At 42.7% G+C, this 18,679-nt stretch overlaps 1 protein-coding gene across 9 annotated transcripts in view; it reads left to right on the top strand.

Moving 5' to 3' along the window:
• TJP1 (tight junction protein 1) overlaps positions 1 to 18,679 on the top strand; it is a 187,877-nt gene that overhangs the window by 110,783 nt on the left and 58,415 nt on the right. Inside the window, exon 1 of one of the 9 annotated variants that reach the window (XM_071813851.1) lies at positions 6,905 to 7,283. The exons of the other annotated variants lie outside the window; for them this stretch is intronic. Coding sequence (XP_071669952.1) covers positions 7,251 to 7,283 — 33 coding nt within the window. The 5' untranslated portion in view covers positions 6,905 to 7,250. Of the gene's footprint in view, positions 1 to 6,904; positions 7,284 to 18,679 lie in introns of those variants that run through there. 9 annotated transcript variants of the gene reach the window in all.

Here is an 18,679-nt window from a genome sequence, read left to right as displayed (position 1 = left end):
TTCACCAGGGCGACTGCAAAACCACATGTTGTCCCTGGGAACTAAATTTTGCTGTTGATTGCAAACACAGCTAAAGGAGAACATGTAGTATCACAGATAACCAGATGTCTCCTTAGTTGCTACGGGCTAAAAGTGACTGAAAAGCACTCTTAAGATGGGAAATATGAGATGCTTGATAAATTTGTCTTAAATAAGATCTGCTGAGGGTAGAGGCTGAGTTATTGAAACATGGAGTTAAAACTCCTAAAATTATGTTCTGCTATAATATTTTTATATGATATGTATTTATATTTATTATATTTATTTATTTTATAATATTTGACACATCCATGTCTCAGGCTTAACGTATTTTTGAATTATAAAGGTTTCGAAAGGGAGCCCCGACATAACCATCACAGAGCAGTGGTGACACGCTGTGCAATGCAATCTTCCAATAATACCGTGGTTCAGACAGCTGCAGGGGGTAGAAGTGAGGTAACTTGAATTTCTTCCACTGACACAAACAGTTATCTTCTTAAAGTGCTTTTAACTGTTTTTCATATCTGGAGGTAGAAACAAAAGCAAATACTAAGGTGGAAGGGGTTCATAACCCCACGGGCGTGACCAGCAGGAGTTTAATCCCCTTGCTTACCTCCTCTAAACCTCACTGAGACACTCTTATAAAGCAGGTGCTACTAGGACAGAGCTACCGACTAAGGTAAAGATTACACTGGAATTACTGGGTGTAATTTGATGTTCCTGCTTTAAAATACATCATTAGTCCCTTGACTTGATGGACTTATGCATGTGAATTTTAAAAGATAGAGGCTTGTATCAGTTGTAATAAGAAAGGTTAGGGGATAAAAAGACATCTTGCAATTCTAAGTGAAAAGCTGAGCGGCGATAAAAATGGATTATAGTTTATAAATTTCAGTAATTTAAGTTTCTACATTTTTGCAATTATGCAATAAAGTCTTATATTAAGAATTAAGGAAACAAGCTCGCACTTTTGTGATGTTATCTATAAGGTGTGTTAGCAGCGTAGCAATTTTCAGTATATGTTTTTGTGTCGAATGTAGCAATTTTCAGTATGTGTTTTCATGTTCTATGTGCGTGCCCTCCTCCTTACAAAAATGAGTCATGATAATTTCCTGTGATACTCATTACAACAGCGATATTTGTGCTAAAGAAACTGGAGGAGTGATCTCATGTTTCAGAACTATCTGGATTGGAAAACCGCATCTTTCCAACCCCCTCTCCTCCCGGCTTCGTTCATCCTCATTCATGGTGATTTCTGTTTGAGTTTCAGAGAAAGGTTTTGTGTCGTGCAAACGTTTCTGGAAGATTTCTGGGTTTGAATACGAAGTTGTTTGTGGGCAAGGTAGTTAAACCTATCAATTGTATTAAACTGTCCCTGGGCTGCCTTCCCAAAATACTTACAATCTGTAAGTAATAAGATCTTTATCCTGATGCGCGCTTATTCTTCACTCTTATCAAAATTACCCGTGCAGTTAATTGTTGGTACATGTTGCTTGTTGTTCGGGCAAGCATTTTTAAGAATGAACTGCTAGTCATGCTCTCTGAAAGCAAAATATGAAAAATAAGAATTTGAGCTCAGTGCGGGATGTGTGCTGTTTGCCTGCGGTGTAACTGTTTATCGGACTGGAGCCACATCAGCAGTGAACGTACGCCTGCTGAAGTGTCACAGCTGTCTTTGATTATTTTTACTGTCCCCTCTTTACTAAATAAACCTGGAGAAAGTAGAGCAATTCAGAATATCTGACATTTTGACATCGGGTGGCTGCGTATAGTGAAGCGTTTCCTAAAGTCAGCCTTGATCAGCTGCAGTGCATTTAAATATACAGTCCTGTTCACAAAACGTCTGAGATGGGAAATAGAATAGTTTTACTTAACATTTCTGTAATAAATGAGCTCTGCTGTCATGAAGCAAGATTAAAACTCACAGATAACATTTTCTTGAACAGTGGTCTCAGATTTTGTGACTACACATAATTATACAGATGACAAAGATTCCCTAAGACATGGTCCCAAATCAAGCAGACGAGTTTCTTTTTATAATGATATCCCAGATTAATAGCCAGAGACTACTCTTCAACTCTACAGTGGTAAATTATTTAAGTATTTTAAGACTGAAAATAATCTGGCTCTGACACTGCAACCTACTTTTAATGCTATTTGTACACTTGCCATTTGCTTAAAAATTGAAGTTATATTGTGGCTAAACAGAAAAGCCTTGCACTGTGTTAAACTTAATATTTTTTTAACATGTTAAACGAGAAATAACAATGAGTTTAGAACTGCAGGAGTTTAAGGTAGACTGACTGGCAAAACAGGTTGAGCTTATACCCTTGCAGGGTATATCCAGCCTCTGGCGTGTACCCGAGGTCTAGGCTTTCACCTGTTAATGGGAGGTAAATACAGATATTTGGGATTTAGTCTTTGTCTAACAGTTCCAATATGTGAGAGGCAATGAGTTATTGGAAGGCTCTCTTTACTGTATATTGAGCAATTATCTGCAGTGGTTTTTGAAGAGGCAACGGCAGTGATACACAGGCTTGTGAAGGGGAAGTAGATATAGGAAACAAGCTTTAACTGCGTGGAAGTGGGAGGAAGATAAGAATCATTACTAGACATCATTACTGCATTAATTTTTTCCCTAGGGACTTGATTCAGCCAGACACTGGAATTCTGTGTAACTTCAAGGACATGTATTTCCAACAGCTTTCTCTAAACCACTTTCTCATTTCTTGAGGTAGAAACAGATACTTTCTTCTCTTGTGGTTTATGTGGTGAATTCTGATTTTCTCTTCCCCTTTTTCCTTCATTCCTGAAATGCTGAAATCTGGTGGCAATTACAAATACAGAACATACAATATCAACTACACTGCTCGACATCATTGATAGTATATAGGCATTTTTAGAGCTAAGTATCCCAAGACTGCCTCATAGGGCACCAAAACCATCAGATATCTCTGAAGGATCTTCTATGAATTGTTCTCGTTTTAAGCCGCACTCGCCACAAAACCACAGGAAGTTCTCTGTAGTGGCTGCGGTTCTGCGGTTTCCTTCTTCCCTGTCTTTAAGTGGTCAAAATATTTCTTAAAAAGTTAAGTCAACACAAAGTGGAGAATAGACTTCCTGTTCCTGCAGTGTAGCAGATACACGTGCCTTCCGTTAGAAAGAAGGATTCACACATCCGAGTGTCCTTCTGTGTCCTTTGAATCAATTTAGGGTCATGCTTTGAATTATACTGATTAAATAGTAGGGGTTTTTTTAGGTTTCCTACCAAGAAAATATAACAGTACTTTTTTTTAGATACCTCCGAGTAGCAGTTATTTGAAGGATGAGTAAAGCGCTTGCTTTTCTTCAGCTGCTGGCTTTCAAGACAATTTTGTCCCTAAAGATGAGGAAGCCGTCTTGTTGTCAGGACCTAAAAGGGCAGTATCAGGAGTATGATTTAAACTTCAGATCCTCCAGCTAACAGATGGGACTTGGTATATATCTGTATCGGACTTAATGTACTATATATTAATATATAGAGCATATATATGCATAAACACTGGCATGTATATGTATCTCACTATAGGTTGATAGATGTATATGTATACATAGACATTTGTTGCTTCCTTAAAGCCTTTTTAAAAGGAATATATGAATACACTGGAATCCCAGCAGTCTTAAAAATATATAACTTGCTCGTTTCAGAGATGAATTTTGTAATACTTCATTAAGAATTTTTTGAAAAAGTTAAATAGGAGTATCATTCAAGGTTTCTTTCACTTAATATAATTATTTTAGGTTGATTAAACCAACATTAGATTTGGCATTTTCAGTACTGTTGATGGTAGGTTTGCTTGTGAGCAACTTATTAATGAAGAGATGAAAATGTTCTCCTGAAGGAAGAATTTGAAAGGACAGGAACATGGACCTGCTATTGTTCTGTTTAAAAGCAAGCAAAAACATTTTAAAAATTAATTTGTATTTACCAACACATATATGCATTTTACCAATGCTAATAAAATAAGTTGGCATTTCTAGCTCTTCTAATTCATATCAATAGTAGAGACAGATTTTTAAACAACTGTTGGAAGGAAGGAGAAAGGGGGTAGGAAGAGTGGGAAGGAAAAAGAAAAAACAGAATAAGAGGAAAAAGAGGTTGGGAGAGAAGAAGGAAGGAAGGAAAGATAGAAACCAATCCCATCAGTGTCTGTGGGCCAAAAATGTATACCCTGTCCCAGACTGGCAAGAGATCATCTGTGGTCATTTTATATCCCCTGACGGATGTTTCAAACAGGGATATAGAAGTCCTTCCTTGTTAACAGTCTCCTTCCTTGTCAAATTCAGTGTATGGATTGATGGCATTTTCTTACCCAGTGTAAGACAATACAAAAAAGGCGCTGCCATCTTTGCTGAAACTTTCTGTGCTTATTATTTTTCTTTTGCCTTTTTTTTTTGGTTCCCCATCTTTCTCCCAACACCAGAATAACTACTTTTCTTTCGCATGGTCCTTCTACCTTATTTTAGGGATCCACCTGCATCTCTGTGTTTGCATGCCTGCGGTCCTCTTTCATCCCCCTGCCATATTCCTCATCTTGTTTTATGGGCTTTAATCTTTGTTCTCAGCTAATCCTCCTCCACAACCTGCAGGCATTGCCCACCCTCCCCAGAACTATTCTTAGGCAAGGGGGAGGAGGTGAAAAGGAGGTACTATTTCACCCTACTCTTTATCAGGTCACCCTCCTCTGAGTTGCTTTTTGTGCGTCTCCACACCTTGAAATCTTCCCCCTCCTTCCTGCTGTGATCTCAGCATTTCCTTCCTGCCTCTTCTGGTGAGTGCTTGTAGACTCTGGCAATGAAGTGCGCGGGCATAAAAAATGTCACATTCCGCCTTCTGCATGTGTAAATAGATTAAAAAAATATCAAAGGCTTAGTTACATCTAGCAATTAACAAATAAAAAATCTGCAGTAGTGTTTTCATGGCGGAGGCCAGCAGAGAAGCTCTGGCAGAACGTTGTGCTGTGATGTAGGAGAACTCCCGTGAGGACGAGCTCCTCCTGGGCTCAGCACAGCTGCTGCGGGACGAGGGCCGTGAAGCCGCCGGATTCGGGTGCTCCTGGAGCAATGAGGTGCTGATGAAAGCTGAAGGTTCCTGGAGCGTTGTGGCTGACCTAGTGTGTACCAGGGAGAGAGCTGGCACCGTTGGTCCGCGGGGCTGCTGTGCCCTGCAGTGCCGCGTCCTCCACACCATGGCTGAGCAGTTGGCCCTTCCCCCCGATTTCGGACTGCTGCCTTGGGAATTTGCTTCAGCTATTTCCTGGAATATGAATGTGTTTATTTTCAAAGGAGAACAAACGTAAAACCCATACAGTAGCTTTGTGTAGGGCGTTTCTTTGTAGAGGAGTGACTTGGATCATTGAATTATTGCCTCTTTTTAAGTATTTATGTACTTCTGAAGATTGCATGGAGCACAAAAGCAGCTGGTAGCACATAAAAAGTAAAACTATGAGGGAGTTGTGGCCCTGATGCCAATGCCTTTTCCTACCATTTGTGCCTCATGGAATGTTTGCAAAGCAAGTGCAAAATACTCCAGTGTTGGTCTCAGATTTTTTCTTGCCTGCTTGCACTCAAAGTTGATGTATATGATTAGTTATGGAACTTTTGCTCTAGTCTAAGTTTTAAAGAGTAAATGAACATAATAAACTATGGACCGTAGTGATGTGGCTAATACATAGTGTGCCATCTTTTCACTGGGGTTTGAAACACTTCAGTGGGTGATTCTTTTTGAAGTTGATTAACTTACACCTTGGTCCTACAGAACTTGGGGTATGTGCTCAGCTTGCTGGGGCATGAGCCGTTCTGTTGCAGTGAAGCAAGAGTGTTCTCATATCACAACTCCAGCTCCATTTTCAGATAGAGCCTCATCCTGCACGGGTTAAGCACCCACCTCGTAAAAATAAGAGAATATCTTAAAAGCGCATTAATTAATGGAAAAAAATGTTTGTAGTGTTTCTCTTAGTGCCTAAATAAATGCTTACTTTGTAAAAGATACTAAAACCCCTTCGCCTAAAACACTTGAAAAAGTATATTTTTTAAAGCCGCAGGCAGCAATTCATGGTGCTATAGGAAATACTAAGCCGGTGTAGTCACCACCTTAAATCAAATCTACCAGGTTGTTTTCTTTTGTGTCTTTATTGCGTTTATCTCAAGAACAATATGTACAATTAGGAACTCGAAGACTAATGTCCCGCTCCTTCAAACAATAGGCAAACACAGAAGTAGGTTTGAGCGCTGACTGATTGACATCCCAGTTGTGCAGCCAGTTACGCGGCTGCGAGAGTTCACTCGCCCCACATGTTTGCAGAACCGGGCTCAGAGGCGAACGCAAACATCAGCGCTGCTCGGCCCTTCGTGGGCTTGCCCGGAACAGCGGCACGATCGCCCTCACACCAGCCGCCCCCATCAGCGTGCGCCTCTGCGCGGGCCGTGCCGCTCGGTGCTGCCGGGCCGCTCCGCTCCCTCCGTTTCAAACCGCCCCCCGCTCTCCCATAGGCTGCGCCGGGCCGGCAGCCGCTCGGCCCCCGCCACCGCTGCCCGCCGCCCCGACCATCGCGCGGGGGAGTCCGGCGGCGGGCGAAGCCTGCGGACGCCCCCACGCCGCGAGGCGGCCGGCGGGGGCAGCGGGGCCGGGGGCTACCACGCCGCCGCCGCCGCTCCGCCGCCGTTCGGGGGGCCTGGGACCGGCGGGGAGGGGAGCGGCGGCGGAGCGGGGCGGAGCGCTCCCCCCGCGGGCGGGATGGGCCGTGCCGGCAGTCGGACATGTCAGTGGCTGCGCGGGGGAAAAGGCACGCGGCGGCGGCCGGGCGGGGGGGAGGCGCGCGGCGCGGGCGCTGAGGGGCCGGGCGGGCAGAGGCAGCGGGGCCGCTCCCGCCCTCCGCGCCCCGGCGGCGGCAGCACGGGCGGGCTTGGCGGGCCCCGGCCCCACGGCGAGGTGCCAGGCGCCGCTGCCGCGGGAGAGACATCGCACTTTTATCAAACTTGAGCCTCAGCTCCCATTCCTCTTTCTTCCTCCCTCCTCCCCGGTCCCCGCCCCTTCCCCGCCGCCCTCCTCTTCCTCCTCCCCCCGTGCCCTGGGATGTTTATTCGGGCAGCTGTGTGAGGCGCGGGCGGTGGCGGGGAGTTTCTCTCCCCCGGCCTGAGTACTTGCAGGCGCGCACACACTCGCCCTATTCTGGGGGAGAGAAGGAAACAAAATGTCTGCCAGGGCCGCGGCGGCTTCTATCAAGGTAAGGCTCAGCGCCGGGCCGGCGGCACTCCCTCCCCGATCCTGATCCCGGCCGTTTCCCCGGCGCGGTTTTGGTGGCGCCGCTTCGCAGCCGCTCGCCGCGCGGGGAGCCTGTGCCCCGCCGCGCCCGTGCCCCGGTGGCTGCGGCTTCCCCCGCCCTCCCAGGGGGCGCGGGCAGCCGGGTGGCTCTCGGCCTAAGGGGGTGGGCGAAGCGGACTTGGGCCTCCGGGCCGCCGTTCCTGGGCGCCCCGTGAGCCTGCCCGCCGCGGCGAGCGAGCGCGCAGGTGGCTCGCATCCCCCAGCCCCGGGGCCACTGCCCCACCGGCCGCCTCTGGGGCGCTCCCGCCCGCCTACCTGTTGGATGTGCGGTGGCGCCCGGCTGGCGGGCGGGGAGTGCCGCGGGCGCTGGGCCCCGGCGGCGGGACGAGTCCGCGCCGACCCCGAGCGCAGTCTCACAACGGGGCCCTTCCCGGCTGGGGCGGCCCAGCCCCTGGGAGAACCGCCGGGAGAAGGCGGCGGTGCGGGGCGGAGCGCGATCCCGGCCGTGCGGGGCAGGGGTGTCGGGGCGCGCTGGGACAGGCCGTGCCCTTTTGTTCTGAGCTGAAGAGCCGGCTCGCAATTGGGAGAGGTTTAACCGCGGGAGTCCAGTACTGCAGGATTTTTCTCTAGCCGCTGAATCAGTGGGAGACGATTGTTGCTGACATAGGACGAACAGATTCGGGGCGGCAGTGATCTTCCCAGCTGCGCCGGCCCTCCACCTGATCCGTAGGTGTTGTGGTGCAGGTGCACGTTCGGGTGTGTACTCTGACCGGTGAGCAATGCTGAGCGGCCCCGGGGAAAGAGGTGGAGTCAGGAATGCTCAACAGGTTATTTTTTCCTTCATGTGAAATTAAAGGTTCGCTTTGGAACTAGCTTGAATTTGAATTTCGAACTAATTTTCAGCTGGGGCTCCCAAGCAGCTGCCCTGGCCTCAGCGTGACAAGTTCCCATTGTGTGTTCGCTGGTGTTGCTGGAGCTCGGCTTAGTGGTGTTTGCTCTCGAGTGAAACTATGTGGTTTCGGTCTGATGTCACTTGCTGGTATGCACTTAGTCAGAAGTGACACTCCTCAGGCTGAAGGAAAATACACACCTTATTGCATTACTACCGGAGAACTCCAAGCTACTTGAAAGACTAAATTACCAGTAAATTTAGTAGTTGTAAGATATTGTTAGCTCTGGCGATTTGATCAACTCCGAAGTCTTAATTTACTTTCAAAGTGTATTCAAGCCAGCCTCAGCTTCCAGAGCCCGATTTAAAAAAACTTAAATGCCAGTGTTTACCTACTGAGCGGCATGCCCCTTTATAAGCCTGCCTTCAGAGATCTCATATGTTCTAAATCTGCACACATTTAAACAGTAAGCACATACAACTGGAGAAGTAATTTATTTTGGGTAATATTTCAAAGTGTTATGTGGTATCGCCATTTCTGTTCAAATGTATTTATATAAACAAACAGGACTTGAAGGTAAATGTTATCTGTGCTCACTTTTGTGTTAGAATTCTGCCACATGAGGAATTGTGAGAAATTGCATCAGGTTAAATTTCGCAGATTTTCTCTTGTATAAAACCAGGGTGCATGGTTCCACTTCCTGTTAAAAATATTATCTTAAAAGATGGCTATTTTGTGATGTTGTGGTGAAATATTACTGTCCACATGTGTGCATGCACCACCTTAAAAAGAGATTTTTTTTTTTTTTTTAATTAAATACAGAAGTATTATCTGTTTTGACTGTGGACTGATGTACAGACTGGTGTAAAATTGGAAGTTGTATCTTACCATAGCAGTTATTTGAAACTTTTTCCAGATAATGGTCATGTGTACATGCACACAATACCAGCCGAACTGATTATACTGAATAGTTTGTTAATTTAAGAATGTTGCAAAATATAGTCGTCTTCAGGTTTGACTCTTCACTGGTATGTTTTCAGATTTTATAAAAAAAATATGCATTTGAAATGGCATATCTCTTAGAAAAAAAAAACCCAAACCATTAAGTCCCTGTAACTTTTTCAGTGCAAATTCTTAAAGTTTATAATAGCCTTTTATCAAAGTTATATCTTACATTTTGGTCTTGATCACAAAAATGGTCTCAGCGACTTGAATGTTACGCTTACAGTTCATGTGAATGTCCTTGTCCAAATAGAAATGCTTTCAATAGATGAGTAGTGTTATTTCTATTGCAGCCATTAGTTCCAGAGCTACTGTTCATATAGTTTTAGTAGTTGTAGGTGGTGGGATTATAAATATTTTAGACATACTACAACATTGGAGGACTTAAGTGTTTGAGTTTCAGATCTTGTTTCTTTCAGTCACCCCTTTGGATATGATGTGCGTTTTCTCATTTTTGGGGCTGCAATGCATTAAAAAAATGCTCTGTGAATGGTTTTCTCTTAATAGTTACTTAACTTTTTTTTTATTAACCAAATAATTCTTATTTGTACACGTGGGAATCTTGGCTGGTGTGACTGACTCTGTTATGCCCTGTTATCAACAGTCTTTATGCTACCTGCCACTGCCCTACAGTTTGAGTTATTTAACTTTGTCCCTGCTGTGTTTTTATTAAGGTTTAAAATGCTTGCTGTAGCTGTTGGTAGTATACAATAGAAAATGGTGAGATAAATTAAATTTTGCTTGCAGTTTAATCTAGTGGTGGCTGATTGCAAAATGTAGGGAGCCTAATCTCTTCTGATGTCTCTTTGAACAATACTAATGGATGCTGTGGGAATGACTGTCATGGTATTAGTAATGAGATGTAAAGCTTTCCACCTTCAAGCTGATGGTGCAAATATAGTCCACATTGGTTAAAAAAAAAAATGCTTTTAAGTAGTAGCTGTGGGGACAGGGCTTCTTGAATCCCTGAGCCTTTTTGAATGCTGAACCTGAGCTCTGTAGACTTCCTTCTGGTTTTAAATAAGTGCATCGAGAATATTTCTTAGCGTTTCACCTCAGTCCTGTAATTAATTGGATTTTGGTTGTTCTAACTGTTTTTTTGGCTCCAGGTGGTATCTGTTATCTACCACTTCAATCAGAAGTTGAGGAATTTGATCGTGTTAACAGTTCAAGACTTGCTGATTGCAAGGACTCTGGTTTCCTCTGCTAGAGGGAATAACTTACAGTCTTCATAAACATGGGCTAGTGTTCTACCCCAGATCCTGCTTGAAGACACTGATGTATTTATTTCTTGTAGAGGATATATATGCAAGCTTTTCAAGTGTTTTTAAACGTGGTGTGATCTATAAGATAGTGCAGTTTGGAGTGGTATGTTGGTTTTTTTGCATTCACACTACGGAATTAGATCAGTTCTGTGGTTGCTGATGAGATTTGTCAACTGTAACAACAAATAAGAAATAGATACACAGCAAATGCATATAGGGAAGTAACACCAAGTATGGAAAGAAGCTGAAGATTTGGCTTAACATCAGAACCTACCTTCTACTTGGGGAAAAAATGCTGCAAGATGTCTGTGTATCATTTTGATAGTATTCCCCGTAAGGAAATACTGTTGAAAATGTTTTGTTTTCTGAGACGAAATTATCTCTATAGTTACGTTTTGGGTTTTTGGATGTTCTAAAATTCTTTGACTGTTACACTTATGACTGTAGGCAACTTCAGCTACCACGTAATAGTTTAGGTGCATTTTCCAGTATGAATTTTGTTCTAATGATGTGAGAAGAGCCATGAACTCCATGCTCTGTAGATCATTGTGAAGTATATTCTGGAGTTTGCTTCTGGTTCAACATGCCGCACAAAGATTACTGTAATGTAAACAGAGCTTTAAGTCTGCCAGTGCCTGGGAGCTGGCTCCACCTCCACAGAGTGGAAAATCAGTAAGACCTTATCAGTAACTAGCTAGCTAATCTTGCTTCAAGGAAAACATGTAGAAATGGGTTATTGTACATCATAGGTATTTTAAGGTGCACATTGTGACACTACGTATGTACTATGAGAATAGATATTGGGCTTCTGTCTGTGCAGGAAAAAAGGCTAAAAACCTGGTATTTTTGAATTGGTGCTTCAAGTCAAGGGTGGTCATTAGGCTTGAGGATGTGTCTCCATTGACACTAAAATGTACCATTGTGGTCAAAACTTTCTGGTATAAGGACTCATGAAAATACTCGATAACAAGTCGTCAGTGTCAGATACTGAATTGAAAACAGATCTGTAAGTAGTGAAGTATTCAGACTGAATTATGGTGAGTACTTTGGTTTTATTACTTCAAATGCTGCACAAAAGTATTCTCTATCTTGGGTCGAAGCACTCATCTAAAGACTTCGTATGTAAGGCAGTGAAGTTCTGGCCAAGGACCCAGCGGTTCAGCCATTCTGACTGTGTCGAATGGGATCCTTACCTGTCGTGTTCTGCAACTAGAGGAAAACTGATGGCTTGCATATATCGGGCGGGTGAGGAGGAAATCAGATTATGGTCATGGTGTGGGGAGAGTAAAGCCGTGTGTGTGTCTATGTCAAAATTATTAGTGACAAAGTTTGGTTTATTAACATGTCAAATTCTAAGTGTCTGAGTTAAGGGGTAATATTTGAGGCACATGCTTTTTGTTAAGTGTATAGGATGTCTGAAGTTATGTAATCTGTACAGCAAACTACCCTCTGGTTAAGAAAGACATTGGTCATTTATATCTCCCAAATTTTTCCTGGTTATCCTAGTATAAATGCAACAAAATTAATATCCAACTATGCTCAGTGTTTTCTCAGGCAAATACATTGCTAATGACTTCTTCACTGAATGTACTGATTAAGCAAACAGCCGTAGGGAAGTCTTAAAATGAATTCCGTGATTCTCTGCGATGTATTTATGCTGAGTCCAGAAAGTCCTGAAATGAAAACATTGTCTCATAATTATGCAGTTTTAGGGACAGATTATTCAAATATGTGCCCTACACTGATAAATAGTAGGGGTGCCCTTGTTTCAAGGGGCTGTGATGTGCCTTGGTGAAGGATCTGAGAAAATGGAGGAGCACGTTCATCTGAGCACTCTGAGGTCCAGTGTGGGTCTCTTGGATCCTGCACGGCAACAGGCGCTGCTGAGGCCGCAGGTGTGGTGACTTGTCCAGGGACAACGCTGTCTGCTTGGTTATCTGTGGGATTTTCCTGCCGTGATACATCCTTAGGTCACTGCTTAAGCGCCATGGGCAGTTTGGGCTGCTGCAGGGTCAGAGAACTGCCCCAGCGTGTGCAGGGCTGGGCTCTTCAGTCACATTTGCTATTCCTGACTTTGTAGGACATTCAGGAGCTTTTAAGAGTTGTTTCCTGCCTTTGCAAATTGAAATTTGTTTAGACACTTGGAAAAATTAAATATATTGTAGGTGCTAACGATTTAAATGTTTGCTTTATGTTAAAATAGTATTTATTTTCTCAGGGTATGTGGTAATCTCTAATAGGATTCTTGTTTCCTAATCCATTATAAACAGATGTTCTACCCTTTTGTGTTGGGGGAGGGCAGCCTAAATTCAGTAAGATGATAGCAGTAGGAAGTGTTGTGTTGGAGAAGTTCATGTTCTTATGACAAGTGTGCAAGCATACTGTGACCCTTTTTGGCCTGTGTCCCTCATCATAAGGGGTTTTGTTATTTTTCCATAGCAGAGGGAGCAATAGCAGAACCTGATACTGCTGTGATACTCTTTTCATCTCCCCACCGCCACATAGACAAAGTACTGATACGCTAAAAATAGAAATTGAGCAAAAGTAGGCAGTTTCTTTGATTTGTAGTTCCAAGCCTTTTTCCAGTTCAGTACTGCATTGAAGAGCAGTCTGCTGTCTTCTCACCACTGCCTTTTACATTTGAGTTCTTTCTTAGCAACCAAATTACAAATATTCCCCCTATCCCTCCTAAACTGGGCTGTCATTAATTTTCAACTCATGATCCTTTGGGATTGTATCGGCTGTTCCTTGCCCAGTTTGAATGGGGTCCAGCAACAGTGTCTTCCCCTCTGCCCCACTGGGTCAGCAATCATTTTAACAGATGGCCTCTATTTATGTATCCAGCTTTAAATTCTTCTTGTAAATATTGAATAGTCATGTTTGAGCTACTTAACAAGCAGTCACCAGCCTGCAGTTTACAATGTATCCGGATTGGACACAGAGTAAGCAAGACACGCAGGGACAGAATGGTGTCTTTTAGACTTGTTAATACACTTCAGAGCATATGGTCAAGCTTTTGGACTCAGCTCTTTAAGAAGAGTTGATGTGACTGGAAGAACTTCCGTTGCCCTTTCCTACAAACCTTGTTGATTATCTTTCTTTAGTCCACAGCTGCTATAACAGTGTCACTGTTGCTGCAGCATTAATGACTTGGTTATATTCATTATGGAGTTAGATAATACAAAAAATGTGAAGAAGTAACTTGCAGCTGAAGAGACTATGTTTTAAGAGCTCAGTGTTTTAAGTAGAGTTAACTAAAAGGAAGTAATAACCTTAAATTGTGACTAGAAGCAGTAACATAATGAACCAGGACAGTCTGTGAAATTTGAACAGCGATGTCAGGTTTTTTTATTACTTAAATTAAAAGCAGTGTGACATGAGCTTGCAAAAGGACTGACCTGGCACACATTGCTATAAAATTACTTTTTTTAAAAAAGTGTTTTTAAAAAGAGTAAATGGAATATTTACACAGTTGCTTTCAGATAAATTGAAAATGCAATAGGTTTAAGTTATACCATGTGAAGATTTGTTGTTTCTAATAGAAAGGAAAATTGGATTTAGTGTAACTGTAAAACTGTGGGAGGAGTGACTTTGAAAGGTGCTCCTTGACAATGTGTTATCAAATAATGAGTCAGTCGTAACTAATAGGGGATCAGATCAGGATAGTACCTGAGGCTAAGTATGCCAAGTATTGTTTATCTGAACAAATTCCAAGGCTTGTAATAAATCTGTAATTCGTATTCATTTTGGATGGCTCACTTCCCCAGAATTAAATCTGGGAGAAGGCCAGATCATGTTAACCCTTTCAGCACAAGATGCTTGTTTAAAAGGTTTATCTCACTCGACACAGCAATATTCCTACATGTTATTTGGAAAAATAGTCTTTTGCCCATGGATGCCACATGAAGTAGTTTTCCAGCATAGTGCTCAGTGGAAAAGGTTCAGGCTTTTCTTGTAAATCTGGACTCACTGAAATAGTGTTTCCAGTGGGTATTAAGATCTTTAAGCCAAGCTTGAAGGCACAGCTTTCTGACAGAAGAACTTTTGTTCCCTTCAGAATTGAAATTAAGTTGTGGAAAGTGATTGGCCATTGCATACAGGATAAACACCTCTGTTAATAACCCAGCTATGTGGGAATGGAAATTCCTGGAGGGTAATCTTGTATGAGAGAACTAAATGAACTTGCATTTTGTTTGGCTTTTGCCCCCTATGGGTAATGTAGACTGGACTAATGCTCCTAAAACAGGGAGACTTTAGCTTGGGAATGTGAGAAAGGTCTACAGGTTTATAAAAAGCATATTAATCCTTTGACTCAAGAACATGGTTCATCTGAATCAGATATCGTGCTGTAGAAGCACTCAGTATACCAGCTTATATTTTCCAGTCTTGCTTGTGTTGTTTATTGTGGTTTGTTTATTGTTGGTAGTTATAAGGTAAGTGCCCCTTAGAGCTCCCCAGGAAACTGCTGAGTATCACACAAGGGATCTATCAGCTGAATTGCTTGGCTACCTTGTCAGTATGCAACTCAGAGTTTTTAGTCTATTGTGTCAGTCTTCCAGCAACTGACCCCTATATTGTACATTTCTTAGGTGCAGTAGTACTAGTTAGATGGAAAAATAAGTATCGCTCATCTGTAAGGCTGTAAGTGGGCCATGAAATGTCATCATCTTGGGGGCAGTCAGGAAGCTTCTTGACTGTATACCACTAGCTTTAGCAGAATTCTAAGTTTATGTTCCAGTCAGCAGCACATCTGCAAATCTTACGTATAGATAGTATAAACCTGGTCACGGTTGTCTTCTGAAGTGAATGGCAGAGGTGCCATATCCCTGCAAAGCTGTTGTGTCCTCCCTAAGTTCTTCTGATATTACGTATTTATTATGCATTTGCTGCTCAATATTTCTTAGAGATTTCTGAAACTGGAAACATCTGCATCAGGGTGTTCTCCTTCATGGAAGTGTCAGGAGTGATGGCATCAGAGGAGGTTGGTCTTTACAAGCAAGGGGGATTCAGAAATGAATAAATAGCAGACATGTTGTGGGCTACTGCAAGAGGGGGGGGATGCTGGAATAGCTAGATCTGTGCAATACTTGGAGTTGCTTGAGTTTGATCATCTTCTGAATGAAAGGTTGGCATCTGGTTTCTCAGATGAACTTTCTGTCTTTGGTTATATTGTAATTGTATCTGCATACCTTTCCTGGATTTTTTGTGCAAGCTTCTTTTGGCTAACGCAAAAATGAGAACTATGATGGGAGGAAAGGAACAGCTTGTGGAAAACAGGGAGGAAAAGACTAGGTGATATTTGAGGGTGAAGAGAGTGAAAGGCAAGAGGGAGCCAAAGGCAAACAGACAGCTTTTAATCCTGAGTCAGCTGCCTATTCTTCCTCTTCTCACAGTATCACAGTATGTTTGGGATTGGAAGGGACCTCAAAAGATCATCTAGTCCAATCCCCCTGCTGGAGCAGGAACACTTAGGTGAGGTCGCACAGGAACATGTCCAGGTGGGTTTGAATGTCTCCAGGGAAGGAGACTCCACAACCGCCCTGGGCAGCCTGTTCCAGTGCCTCTGCCCTCCTCAGCAAAGAAACAAAAACCTTAGCACAAATGCTGAGGTGTCTGGACTCTACAAATAATTATTGTTAAACCTAGTGCTGTATAACTAAGCCTTACTTGCAGAATTGTCTCATCAAGACTAACTGCATAGTTGTGTTTGAAGATTACTATTAAAAAAAATGAAGTTTATAGGATCAGACCTCTGGAAAAACCATAGTAAAAAGGCAGATGTTTTGTTCAAGTCACAGGAGTATAGTTTCTTGTAGGTGCCATGGGAGTTCATTTGCCTTTTTGTGCTTTCTGTAGGCGTGAACTGAAGGCAGTGAGGAGAGCAAAAGAAACTCATAAAAGCTCTTTTAAATGCTAAAGCAAATAAAGAACAGTTTGAAGGACACTAGGATTCTCTACGGAAGTTCTAGATAATGAGAGCTTCCATAGCAAGCTGGAAGTATTTCAAAACCTGTAAGAATGCAGACTTCAGATGAGAAATCATCAGAAGCTGTAAACAAAACATACTGAAATGTACCTGTTGCTTATCTGTTCTTGTACTGCATTTAGAGAGAATGCAAATCATCACACACACTAATTTGGGCGTTGCTCTTCAGTTATAGTATTTATCTGAACATGTGCCCAGATAACTGGGGAATGGCAGAATATTGAATATCATTTGGCAAGCTACATCCTCTTGAACGTGTATCTATACATTTTGTTAAGCCCTGTGCAGATAGCCAACAAAGCAAGCATCATTTGAAAGTTGTTCATCTTACTGGGTTAACTGTTCATGTAGATAGGACCTGAGTTACAGGTGAAGTAAAACAAAGAGGTCACCTTTCTGAGAATGCCGTGCTGTTTTCAGGGAGAGGAAATGCTGACCTAAATGCTTCCAGTTGTGCAAAGAGTGATAGTTAGAATTAGTTCAAAACATAGTAACAACTCCCATGAAATGGAAAACTGTTCTTATAAATGACATGTTCTGGCTTAAGGAAAGTCCTCCTCCATCTAAACCAGTCTATTCAAGGAAGGTGGGTAATTTGGAAATACTTGCTTGCATAAAATGCTTTTCTCTTCTAGTTGAGAGGGAACACCACCCCTGTGGTGTGACCCTTCCCACCCCTAAAGTGCTCAGTGTGAATACTAGTGATATTTTTAATGTTAAGAATGTGATTTTTCTTCGTGTGTTTTTACCAGCTTCCTCAAACGTCCTGAGGTTTCCACTCTACTGATACTGGGGAGGAGCTGAGGCTGTTGCATGCTGAGAGGAGCAGCAATAGGATTGAAAATAATGTCTGTTCCCTCCCACCCCAAGAAGGGAGGAAGAGTGAGGAAATGGCTGTCGAGGCGATATGGACTGCAGTTCCCCTTGGGAGAGGGAGTCAGTGTTCCAAGAAATGTCTCTGATAGTGCACTAGTCCCAGTTTCTCTGCTGGTGTGCTGTTCCCAGGAGCCCATTCTGTTCTTTATCAAACTGGGGTTTTTCCAGTTGAATTTTCCACCTGAAATAAAGAGATTATGTAGTCAATACATGCCTTGTTCCAGATGGAATTTTGTATTTTTTTGTCTGATTTCATAGCTGCCTGTCCTGCTTGTTAAGAGGAATTTAGGGGTTGGAAATTGAAATATACAATAAGTGTATGTTTGGATTTTTACTTTGGAAGAACTCTCTTTGCCTTTGAGGGTAAATAAAATCAGAGGTGATTCATTTGCAATAAACCAATGCTAACTTAAAAGGTTTTCTCACTTCTTACATTTATTTGCAATCAGTAAATGTCTCTTTATCTTGGGAGGATGTGTAAACAACAGTATGAAGCCAGTGGCTGAGAGTTGCTGAGATTATTGCTCTTTCACAGCAACCAGTGGTGTTGGCTTTTTTCCCCCAGCATTATGAGGATACCTCTTAAGTCAGTTGAATTATTGATAATGCTAGGACTATCTTCCTGTCTGTAAACTTAGTTTGGTTGACAACAATGTGAGATTTATATCCTGTACTTCAAATTGTGCTAGTGTCTTAGTGTAAAATGCAAACAGGCAGGAGGTGCCTTTTAAACTTGAGTGTGGTATTTCTGCAGCATACGTTTTGCTAGCCTGAACTTCTGATTATGTGGAATACCTCCCTTCAAAAAAAATCAAATGTACCTTGAGTAGTTACTGATAATAAAAATACTTCAAGCAAAAGCAAGCAGTCAGATAAATGTTATATAGAATTTTTCCGGTCTTCTCTACAATGGAATTAAAGTTGAGAATTTTTATGCTAATTCTTCTTGTGTGTCATTGTTTTTACTCACTTCTGTGTGAATGAAGAATTCTTGAAGTCACCTGATGTAACGTGGTAGAAAGTAATTTGTTGGTGGTAGAGTAAGCAGACAGTTGTCTTCTGGGCAGCAGAAGAGTAACACAGGACAGAGGGAAGGAAAACTGCGTGGTGAGCTGCAAATCCAGACGCATGTTTGGTGAGCCTGTGATCAGTCGGGCGTGCTGTGTGCTGTGGAGTAGGGCAGGAGAGAAGCACAGGAATCAAATAGTGGGTTAAAATGCTCGGAGTCTTACTACAATCCTGGTTAGGTTGTTGGTGACTAAATAATAAGGTTTTGATCTTGTGAGGAGGTGGACTGAGGGATTCAGTTTTTATTTTTGTATTTCTAGAAAAAATCTTC

The sequence above is a fragment of the Patagioenas fasciata genome, chromosome 12, assembly GCF_037038585.1.
Source record: "Patagioenas fasciata isolate bPatFas1 chromosome 12, bPatFas1.hap1, whole genome shotgun sequence".
Taxonomy (NCBI): domain Eukaryota; kingdom Metazoa; phylum Chordata; class Aves; order Columbiformes; family Columbidae; genus Patagioenas; species Patagioenas fasciata.
Note: the sequence above shows the minus strand (reverse complement) of the source record. Positions and strands in the feature narration are given on the sequence as shown.